This window comes from Mustela lutreola, chromosome 2 (assembly GCF_030435805.1).
Source record: "Mustela lutreola isolate mMusLut2 chromosome 2, mMusLut2.pri, whole genome shotgun sequence".
NCBI lineage: Eukaryota > Metazoa > Chordata > Mammalia > Carnivora > Mustelidae > Mustela > Mustela lutreola.
The window spans coordinates 182571456-182583862 of NC_081291.1; the positions used below are offsets into that span (position 1 = coordinate 182571456).

Sequence of the window (12407 nt, forward strand, 5' to 3'; positions counted from 1 at the left end):
CTGTCGCCTTTCAAAATGTCCAGGAACAGTTTGCCTGTTGCTTTTCCAAACATAAACACAGACACAGGCCAGTGAACTAATAATATTAATTGATGCTATGCTAACAAATAGGTCAAATAGAACAAAAACACAACTTTTCCTGCGCTGTAACCTCTTGGTACATGACGTCAAAAGCAGATGCTGTTCTGGTGTCCTAGTGTGTCGAAGATGAAAAAGACAAGGAAAGCTGACTGTGTGAAAGATCTGCTCGTCAGAAAGGAGGCCTCGTGCTAGAGCCTCAGGAAGGTAGTCAGTTTGCAGTGTAGTTATCTCGAGAAGGAAAGACGCTATAACATCTCTGTCCATACCTTGCCGAAATTGGCTCTGAGTCCCTTCAAACGAAGTACTATAATTTAACACTCACTGAGAGCAGACAGAGCAAATGAAAGAGATGATTAATGTTGTGTTTTGGGTTTTTTTGTTTTGTTTTTGTTTATGTTGTTTTTTGTGGGGGGGCAGGGAGTAATAAGCTGCCTGTTCTGCCTTGTGGGTAAAAGTATTTGTTATTTTGGAAAGGATAACGGATGTGCACCATTTTCTCTGTCTATGGATACAGTCGAGATTTTAACCTTGGGGAAACAAAGGCAGAGTGTTTGATTTATTCTTTTTTTCTAGACTAGGGACTGTAAATTAAAGTTATAATTAAATCTCCGAGTAAGGAGAGGTCCGTGTCACTCCTGTTGTGGCTAAACAGTTCAGGCATTGTTTCCCTGTTCAGCCAGAATTGGGTGGGTGGGTGGGGGGTAGTCACATTTTAATAGCACCAATGGCTTTTCTACTACTAAATAAATAACAGCCTTCGTCTCTTTTAATCCAAATGTTTTAGAACTCACTATCTTTATATATACAACATATAACTCAGATCTATTTCCTCTTTTTTCCCCCCAGATTTAAATTCTTACCCAGATCTATCCTTATGACTTTGGACTCTTTTAACGAATTTCTCATCAGTCTATTTACTGCTTAGCCTTCTTGAAGAATGGATGCGCACTTTCACCCAGAAATACTTTTTTTAATACTTTTCTAACCTTTAACATAGTAATGGAAGAATCAGTTGCTCAGCAGCCTAGTCCTCAATAGAAACAAAAGAAAGAACTTTAGAGAAAAGCACGTATAATAGTTCTCTTTAAAAAATTAACTTAAAAAAGATTTAAGTGTAACATGCATCCAGACGTGGCATTTCTTTCTGAAGGCTGACATAAACTTCTCCAAAAATTGATAATAAATATATAGGCCAACAAACACTTAATTAAAAATCTGTCTTTTTGTTTTCATAGTCCTTGCAATCCTCACATTTTTAAATATTCCTCCTCAATTAAAAGTCTTCTGTGGTAGAAATCTTTATGAATAAAATGAAAGATTTTACATTTGATTACTATTTTATTATTACTATTTTAAATATAGTTGGTAACTTCTGGACATATGTTTTCCCATCATTACTAGTTAATGGTGTTTCTGTATTACATGCAGTTCTATTTTTCCTCAGACTTGAACTAAAGGAAACATGCCAGTTCAACAGTTGACACACGTGAAGCATAATTACATCTCAAAGTATTATCTAGTTCTATTTGTACATTGAAAACAATTCCTCCTGCTTCGTCCCACACTGAATCAGAAACAAAAGATTCAAACACCCTGCCAACCCAAATGCTAGTGGGAGATTTTCTTCTCAGACACATTTTTTTAGGAGTCGTTTTTCATTCTTGGGATGCCAGACAAGTAGGGCCTGGGAAAAAGAGAGACAGAAAGCAAACTATAAAAGAGAAGAGCTTTGGAAGAAGGAATGTGAGAACCATCTTGGCAAAAGGACAAAAGAGCAGAATGGCAAAGATTCAGACGATGGGCTATCCTAAAGCTTAGATCTCCTTCGTCGGCGACCTCCCTCTTCTCTGATCAGTAATGGGCAACCTGCAGATCCGTGGTCCTTACCACCCCTCTGGACAGAGTAGCAGTTTTGAACACTTGAGTGGGAGAAGAGGGTCCCGGGAAAGGACCTTCCCTTGACCAGATGGAACTGAATTGAACACCCTGGGAAATTCTCTGACCAGAGATAGTGTTAATCCCACTACCTTTATTATGTCTGCTTTTATGAAGTACCAGTGACAATAAGTGACTTTTTTGAAGATAAGACAATCAAATCTTATGCTCAAAAACCAAAGATTTGTCCTCACAGAAAATATTAAAGGGAACATATGAAAGCTGTTAAGACAATTTCAAAAAGGAGTTTTAGTTCGTGTTTGAACAATGGTTATATTACTGACATAATTGTTCAACCTGCTATGGTCCCTATTTTGAAGAGGGAGAACTTAGATAAGTTAACAGTGTAAATAGTTAAGTCATTCTTCTAACTTGAAAGTTAGAAACTTGAAACTCATAACTAAACGTTATACCTAAACTATGAAGCTGAAGGTAACACTTTTCAAGCAACATACTTGGGCTTTAACAGACTTTCTTGAAAAACTTCTTAATCCAAAGAAGTGAAACAAGTGATTAGAGACAGTGTAGGAAAGAAGTGACAGTGTAGTGAAAGGAAAATGGGTTTTGGAGACAGGCTGTGTTCCCAGCTGTGTCAACTTGGTAAGGTTGACTCAACTTCCTGGAGTTGTCATTTGTTCATGCATAATATGGTAAAATTACTGTCTACTTAGAACATTTGTGATTAGTATTAATGGAGATAATGTAAAAAGGACATTACCTGCTTATATACCATGACTGTTATGATAAATAATGGAACTTTGGGGACATTCCTGCAGTGCAGCAGGGTGGATGCTTTGGGGTAGATAGACTGAGGCAGCCAGTAAAAGCACTTCTAACCCACAAAGTTTGGTCATCCTACAGTTCTGTAATTCTTAATTTGGATCTGTTATGTCATATTTGTATTTTTTTTTTTACAAGGAATAGTAGATTCCTTTGAAAGCAAACTTATTAAATGGGTGGTTTTATTTCCTATAGGACAGTAAATGTCTTAGTTAAGATATCAAACTTGTCCATGCCACAACCACATAGTTTCTTTTTTAAAACCAAATACGTTGTTGGCATTTGAGTGGCAGGTATAGAGAAGGAAAGAACACTGGATTAGGAGGATGGGTATATTTAAATTCTTGTTCCATTAGCAGCACATCCTAGCTCTATGGGCTTGGGCCAAATCATAGGACCTCTTTCAGCTTCATTTTCTTCAAGTAACTCAAGGAAAGTGGGGGTGATAATTCTGTCCTCTGACTTATGGCATTATTTATGTGATGATCAAATGAAATAATACACACATTGAAAATTATTAAGTACCTTGCCAATCTAAAACATTATTGGCTTGAACCTAGATGAAATAAAATATAAGCATTCAAATTTAGACAAAATTAGTTTTTTTAAGATTTATTTATTTATTTATTTGACAGACAGAGGTCACAAGTAGGCAGAGAGGCAGGCAGAGAGAGAGGGGGAAGCAGTCTCCCCACCAAGCAGAGAGTCTGATGTGGGGCTTGATCCCAGGACCCTGAGATCATGACGTGAGCTGAAGGCAGAGGCTTTAACCCACTGAGCCACCCAGGAACCCCCCAAATTAGATTTTTATTGTTAATTTCGTTATCTTTTAGGGTAGAGGTGTAAAAATTTTCCTTTTTAAGATTCCTCTAATCAGTGAAGAAAATGAAACCTCTGTTTTTTGAGAAACAGCATATAGTAATCGGTACCTTGGGATCTGTACATTGGGATCTAAGTCCTAATTTTGCTATTCCTTATAATTTAGGGCAACTATCCTGCAGGGTCTTTATGTGCGTTTCATCTTCTATAAAATGATGGTGGCCATTTTGTTTTCTTCTCCTATAAATTTATGTGAGCATTCCTCTAAATATTTGCCTTAGTTCTCTCTGGATGCTTGAGAACTTCCTCTTGCAGTGTGAATATTGTTCGTGTTATCAAACATGGTCTGTGTCCTGCAGTGGTCACTTGTAGGGGAAGAGATGCACTTAAATGTCAATATTAATATCTACATTCCAAAGTTTAATATTCCATAAGAAAGAAATGCAAAAGAGTGATGTTAATGGTTAGTTTTCTAAGTGCATTTGACATTGATTTTTTTTGTTTGTTTGTTATTGCATCACTGTATTTATCTTTCAGGGAAAGATACTTTTTTCCCCAGAAAGATACATATTTGCTTTGAGGTTCAGAAGAGTTCAGTTTTTGCTATATTTATTATAAAGTAGCATCCTTAAAACTACTTCAAATAAATGAGATAACTGACTGTGTCAGATTCTTTCACTGTGGATAGGGCTACCATTTATCAGTCAGTAATACGTTTGGCAGGTAATGTGCTCACAGAACAACATCTGTTGGACACACACAGCCTTGATTTAATCTCAATCTTAGTAATGAACAGAGATAAAGATGGTAAGACATAGGGTTAAAAATATAACCTGAACACTATTTATTTCGTTAGTCATCACATTTAAACTTCTGTTTTGGCAAGTAGGAGAAATAAAGTAACTTTACTTACTACACTCTTGAAAGATGTTCAGTTACTCAGATAATAGTTATGGTGACTTGATTAATTAGTACTTTTGCTTTTCTTTTTCTTCCTTCTATTGTCATATTTTTTCCAGGTAATAAGATAAAAAGGAGAAAAACAGATTTATCTGTTTATATTACTTGATTATCTTAGTGAAAGCAGTATTATGGTTTGAATCAGGATTTAAAAAATTTTTTAGGTTTTATTTTGCCTTTAAAAAGTTTCATTAAAAATTATGTTGTTAAAAAAATGTTGTTTACCTGCTAAAACAATAAAGCCAAAGCTTCATACTGTCCATTCTTTTCTTCAAACATAATTGCAATCAGTAGTTTGAGTGTCTTTCCAAACTATTTTCTGTGTATCTGTCCAGATGATATATACATATCTACAAGTATGCCTGATATACATAGGGTTGTGAGATAGTATGACATTCTATAATTTTCATTTTTAATTTAATAATATATTTTGAAGCTCTTCAATAGAGGAATATGTTCCTTTTTTTTTTTTTTTGATAGGTGCATATTATCCCACAGTACAGATGTATTGTAGTTTATTTTTCCTTTCCCTTCCTGAGAGTTATTTAGATTGTTTTTAATTTTTTGATATTGCAGTTTTTCAACAAACATTCTATATACACCTTTTCCAGCACAGGTACATATCTGCACGACATCCTCAGAAGCAGAATTGTTGAATTGAAGAGTATGTGTGCCTTAAATTTTCAGCTACTACCAGATGACCTTAAAATAATGCTTAGCAGAATATATTCCCACCACTGATATACAAGAATATTTGTTTCCCCTTACTCTCACCATTACTTGATGTTATCAGTCCTTTAAGTTTGTGCACATTTAATGGGCAAAAATCTACTTAAAAAATTTGTAGTGAACGTCTTTTCACATGTTTATTGGCCATTTTTATTTTCCTCTTTAGTGATGTTTGTATGATTTTGATTATAGTGTTTTCTTTATATTATTTTGTATTTAATCTTGCACACATTATTAATATTCATTGGCTTATTATTATTGTTGTTATTGTTTCAATTTGCAAAAGTTGTTTATACATTTTTTTTAAAAGATTTTATTTATTTATTTGACAGAATGAGATCAGAAGTAGGCAGAGAGGCAGAGAGAGAGAGAGAGGAGGAAGCAGGCTCCGCACCAAGCAGAGAGCCCAATGTGGGACTCGATCCCAGGATCCTGAGATCATGACCTGAGCCGAAGGCAGAGGCTTAACCCACTGAGCCACCCAGGCACCCTGTTTATACATTTTGAATGTAATCTTTTTCCAGTCTGTATCATGAAATGTTTTCTTCCAGCCTATCACTTGATGTTGAACTTTGTAATTTTTGTTGTTGCTGCTTAGCTGTTTGAAATTTGTTATGCAGTTGATATTACCAAATTTTTTCTCTTTGCCTTCTATATTTTATGCTTTGCACATGATCTTCCTTTTCCCAAAGATCTTTATTTCCCCTTTGTGTGAATAAATCAAATTTTTTAGCTCATCAAGTATCTTTTAAATAGCTCCTTAGGCTGTACTCCCACATTGCTCTATTTTTACAGAGGTCATGTGGTTTTCCAGTAAAATTGAGAAAGCTTATTACTCTAACTTTAAAGATGTGGGCTGTAACTTTTGATACAGTTGTTTCAGCATGTTGCTTTTTCCCAGTGTAGTCATAATAAGGTAAACATTAAATATTGTCTGGTTTGTTTGGCCTCATGCATGAACTTGAATGATTTGTGAAGATCATTATACAAGTGCTATGACTTGCCCACCAAACCTGCTCTTTGAGTTGTTAAAGTGCTTATGTATCTGCATATTTCTCTTCTCAATTCTCCTATACTAATTTTAAATGTTATGCAGTTCACAATTAGACGATTTTAATTCTCACTTATTTAATAAAATATCATATTTTAGATGGAGAAATGAAAAGCTTGTTTATAAAAACTTATTTTTTCCTTCAGTTTTGTCAAAGCAGGATGCTTCACAAGTCCTGGTTAGGAAACGCCGTGCATATTCTATGTTTGAAGAAACCAAAAAGGGTAATCTTGAAAGAGAATGCATTGAAGAATTATGCAATAAAGAAGAAGCCAGGGAGATCTTTGAAAATGACCCCGAAACGGTAAGAATGAATGAAATCTAGTAAGTTAGCATACCTAGACATACAATGAAAGACTGAACATTTCCATCTTGAGTCTGTGTTCCCTTGTGTTCCTTTTTGAAATTAATGATTGTGTATATTGCCTTCTACATGTAACCACTGAATCATTTCAGAAGAAAGTAACTTCGGAGAAAAGTGGGCTTGTTAGAAAGATACTACTGCCAAAGCATTATGTACTAGCTGAACTATAATTTGAGTATACTTTATTATCAGCAAGTTGTCTTGACCTCATGGTTTGCAAATACTTTCTTCCCAATTGGAATTTGGTAGTATTAGGTAGGTGGAGAAGAAGGTATCTCAAGTATAATGTGTGTGTGTGTGTGTGTGTGTGTGTGTGACTGTATTATCACTATACCTCATTAAATCTCTCTATTGACATTTTTAACCAGGCTTTAGAAGACAGTGCTACCTAATCTGGAGCTTGGTACAATGTAGGTACTCAGTGATTGCTTACGAAAGAATTCATTATAGTACCATATTCCTGAAGTAAATTTTTTTTTTCCATAAAGCCTTGGGAAGTTTCCTGAACCCACTTAATATGATCACTAATTCCTGGTGTTAGAATTTATAAATTTAATGTATAAATTTTTCCAAGTTAGTCTAGAAGAATTTAATCATAAAGACCACTAATATCATACAGAAACACGGGACCCCAGACCTTATCTTTAGTCTCCTAATTTTCCTAGGGAAGGATGTTTTCTAATATGCCTTGTGGAAAACAGGATTATAAATAGTGCCTCTAAAAATTAGGATGAAGATGACCTTGAGAATTCAAATCTGATAATCTTCAGCATTACCTCAGATATTTTTCCTGACATGAACTATGTAACCCAAAGGAAATGAGGAAGAAAACAAATACAAAGTAGCTCCTTTAGCTCAGCCATGGCTTCTGGGACCATGAGACTGGATGAAAGATTATGAGCAGGAACATTTGTCTATAGTTAGAGAACTTGCTCAAGACAGTAACAACTTGTGTTCTCCCGAGTTCCTCTTTAATCCTTTTCTCTCTACTTAGGTTCAAAGAATATTTTTTCCAAGATACCAAAGAATTAATACTCTGCAGGATTGAGCGAGTTTTGTGGCTTTTTGTGGATAAGCAATTGACAAGACAGAATATTTTATTATTTCACAATATATAGCAGATTAGTACTCTTATTGTGTAGGATACATATATATGTTATATATATAATATACATTTATAATACAGTATAATATAATATTATTTATTATAGAAATTTAAAGATATACCACAGTAGTCAGAACAGTATGATAAACCCCCATGCACCTCCCCTGGTATTATTTATTATTAATTATTGCTGATAATTAAGTAATTATCAGCAATCACCATTCTTATTTTGCCTATTCTCAACCCCGCACAGTCTAATTTTAGTTTTGTTTTGCTGGATCATTTAAGGCAAGCCTATATCCCTAAGATATCATATTCTTGCATAGCCCTTAAATACCTGAGTATATACTTCTAACATTGTATGTATGTTCTTGTAGCTTAGCCACTGAATGGCAAATGAAGAGTGAGGTAGAAAACCATAGTGGAGAGGAGGGAAAGTAGTGGAGAAGGGAAACTCATTTATTTGCTTCCTCCCCTTCACTTTTTGACATTGGTCTCATATACAAAACAGAAAGATGACAGAGGGAGTAAAGAAAAAAATGGGAGAAATGAAAGGGAAGGGAAAAAGAAACATTTGTGACTGCTTCTCATTTTTTTTTTTAAAGAGTTTATGTATTTATTTGAGAGAGAGTGAGAGAGGGCATGAATGGAGGAGAGGGTTGGAGGGAGAGGTAGATGGAGAGGGAGAAGCAGACTCCCTGCTGAGTGGGGTGCCTCACATGGGACTGGATCCCAGGACCCAGAGACCATGACCCAAGCTGAAGGCAGACGCCCAACCAACTGAGCCACCCAGGTGCCCCTGCTTCTCATTTTCTATCCTGCCCCATCCCCTCCCTGTCCACATCCCTAATATCCTAGTCCACACTCCCTGCTGTCCCTAATATCTTCCTTTCACATTCATATCGTCTCCTTTTGAACCCATTCATTGTTGCTTGTCTTCCTGGCTTTTGTTCTGTAGAAGAAAACACCAGTATTCGAATTACTTGGTGGGAGATCCCACCCTTACAAATGAGTGGACAACTGTTGTTTAGGTTTATATGTGAGAGAAGACAAGAGTGACTTTGGCTCTGTACTGGATGAAGTATATTCCTTACTTGAGTATGTTTTTATTTAGAAACACTGGTTTCTTGTGAAGTATTCTTGTGCTGTTAATGTTACACATTAGATATATTATGGCCTAAGAAAGCTTTGAGGAACCAGCCTAAGAACTGTACCCTCAGAAATCATTTTTAACATTTTTCCTCCCTTTGGAAAAGTACATTCCTTAGTCCAAATTACCGATTTACAGACAAACTTTTGGTACATAACCAATTTATAATAAGGTATTACATGTACGTAAGATGCTAAAAGATGAATATTCAGTTTAATTCACTTCAAATTATGTCACTTCTATTCAACATTAAATGTGGCATGTGTAATCAGCATGACATGAAAGGTGTCAAATGGGTATCTGATCTTTTTTTTCCATTAATTTTATTTTATTTCTTTTCAGTGTTCCAAAATTCATTGTTTATGCACCACACCCTGTGCTGCATGCAATATGTGCCCTCCATCATCAGGCCTACCCATCCCCCTCCCCCTCTCCCCTCCCAAACCCTCAGGTATCTGATCATTATGGAAAAATTAAAGAATTTACAAATAGAGAGCATATATTGCATGTAACATCTTTAGTAGAACCTGTTTTCAGTTTAGAAGCTTTTGTTACATGATTTTATTGCTCAATATTGATTTAAGCTAAGTGTCATATTGGCTTAATGTTATTAGTTATCTACTCCTGGCATATTTTAGTATAGCAAGAATATTGTAATGTGGAAATGATAGTTATATGTGATATATTTGCATATTTAATATAAAACACATTATAAAATTAAGTTTTAACTATTTAGTGAAATTTAGGCTTGCTAAAATACATTTTGTCTTTCCTTTCTTTCTAGGATTATTTTTATCCAAAATACTTAGGTAAGTTCAAAGAATCTCAATCATATAATCATAGAGATAGAAGGGAATTTAGATTTGATCAAGTCCAATCTTTCACTCATCTATTCCATCCAATATAATTTAATTAGCCTCGGGCATAAGAGTTCATTTTATAAGCAGTCTTGCTGTCCTTTTATTTAAGGACACGTAAACAAATTTGAAATGGTTCTTTAATTATTGTCTGGCATTTTGACTTTTAGTCTTTTTTATTCTCCTGACTTTGCCATAAATGTCCATGGGCTGATGATAAATTATATTTAGGTATCAGGACATTCTTTAGAAGCATATGGTTATCATGGGTTATCTTCTTAATATTGGTATATAGTTAACATATAACATTGTATTAGTTTCATGTATACAACATAATATTTAATATATGTATATGTTGCAGAATGACCATCCAGTAAGTCCAGTTAACATCTGTCACCACAACATATTTATAATTTCTTCTTCCTGTGATGAAAACTTGTAAGATCTACTTTCTTAGCAACTTTCCAATATACAATACAGGATTATTAACTATAGTCACCATCCTATACATTATACCTCAAGACTTGTTCACTTTATAACTGGAACTTATGGATTATCTTTTAATGAAGGAAAAAAATCTCTACACTCTTCAGAGTTTATGACATAAATCATCATAATTAAAGTGGAGAAAAGATAGAATGTCAAGACTGTTTTAGCTTCTCAATTTTAGGTAGGAATTTAAATATTTTATAGAAAAGGTATTTGGCTATTGAAAATTAAAAGCGTTTGCATTAAAAAATACAGTATTAATCCTTGTTTCTTAGGTCCATGTAATGAAGCTGTGTTTTTGTGGACATCAGCACTCAAGAAATATATACCTTTGATCACAGAGTACATTTGGATAAAGATAAATAGCTTTTTAATACAACATTATGTATTTTGGGAAAGTTCCTTAGATAAAATACTTTCCTTTTTCTTCTTTTCTCATTTTCCTCTTTTCTGGCTCTACTCAACTTTCTTTTCTTTTTGCTTGTCTTCTTTGGCAGCATGGTAGAATAATCAAGTACAAAAAACAAAAAAAGAAAACCAAAAACAAAACCTGTAAGATGTGGGCTCTACTCCCAGATCTAAAAATTTCTACTGTGTCAGGTTAAACAAGTTATTTTGCTTTTCAGGTTCTTATTTAAATGTGTGCTATAATTATATTTTCTAACTTCGGACCTGTTGGGAATACCAGATAAGTATATTTATGTAGATAGGTTTTTTTTTTCACTTTACATTACTCTTCAAATGTAAAGTATTATTATTTAACCAACCCTTAATTTAAAACAAAACTTTACTTTATATCATTTTTACTTTTTGACTCACAATTTATATTTTGGTCTTTACTTATGTATAGGCATATGCAATGAATTTCACTGTTGAAAACAAAAAAACAAAAACTCTACCTAACTTAAACTTTTATGTCGTTTGATGTGTATATTCCATAGGCCAATGGCCCCAAATGGGGGGGAAAAACTTTATGAACCTGTCCTTGGCAAACCTAACATAATTTTACTAGTTACCATAACTTATTCAGGAATCTCCTTAGCATGAGATAAGACCACCCAAGAACTTAGATCACTAATACTCACATAGTGGGCAGTGTTAGATTTGGAGTTTCAGGGGTTAGAAAGTGCTTCAGTTTATCCATACACCGTATGTAATGCATTGGAAACATGGAATTTGGTAAAAAATACTGTCGATTTCATCACACAAATGTTAAGTTTTTAAGTTCTGTTCTTTCCTTAGAAAATAAAATGAATAACCCTACCATTTATGAAAGCCTTTTAAATATCACCTGATAGAGTGGATTTTTATATTAATGGAAGAGAAGCTTCTTTGGAAAATGTTCAGTTCTGAGTCTAAATATAAACATTAAAAATAAATTTTAGTTTCTGGTTCTTGCCAAGTTAATTAATTAGCCCAGACTGCTGACTCCTTCCTTCTCTTAAAATCATCTCAAGAGAAACATTGGCATTCTAGGCACTAATGATAACAAAATAAAATGAAAAACCACAAGAAATGTGAGAAATTCATGAATAAACTGAAGGCTGGCTTGACCTAATATGTGTGTGTGGGAAGTTGGGGGCTGACTGCTGAGGTAGCAGTAAGAGGACCATTTGGAGTATTTAAGAAATTACCTAATCATACAAAGCAAGAAAAGGTTTAAGAAAGTACAATATTGCAAACTCTTAGCAGCAAAAAATAAGAAAATAACAAAAATAGGGATAGAAATAAGTTAAAAGGAAAACAAAAGATTCACAAAAGCAAAATGTTATTCTTTGAAAAGGTTAGTAAGTTAGATTGACCTCTAGTAAGAATAATTAAGAAAAAAGAAAAAGAGAAAAACAAAATGCCAAAACACAAAGTGTAGGAGAAGAAGAAGAAATACTATAAGCCCAACATAGATTGAATTTATAATGGTAAAATAAAGATAATCATAAAGTATAATCACAAAATAATAAAAATAGCTGTACCAAAATATATTTAGAAACTTGATAAAAGGGATATATTCCCAGAAAAATATATAACACTATAATTTTATAGTAAGAAGTTGATAACTTGGTTACCAGTAATTACTAAATCAGCAAAAC

The 12407-nt window shown here is 34.0% G+C and overlaps 1 protein-coding gene across 1 annotated transcript in view; it reads left to right on the top strand.

Annotated features, from left to right (window-relative positions):
* The window catches only part of PROS1 (protein S), a 67074-nt gene that overhangs the window by 19937 nt on the left and 34730 nt on the right, over window positions 1-12407 (top strand). Inside the window, exons 2-3 of the mRNA XM_059164415.1 lie at window positions 6502-6659; window positions 9759-9783. Coding sequence (XP_059020398.1) covers window positions 6502-6659; window positions 9759-9783 — 183 coding nt within the window. The remainder of the gene's footprint in view (window positions 1-6501; window positions 6660-9758; window positions 9784-12407) is intronic.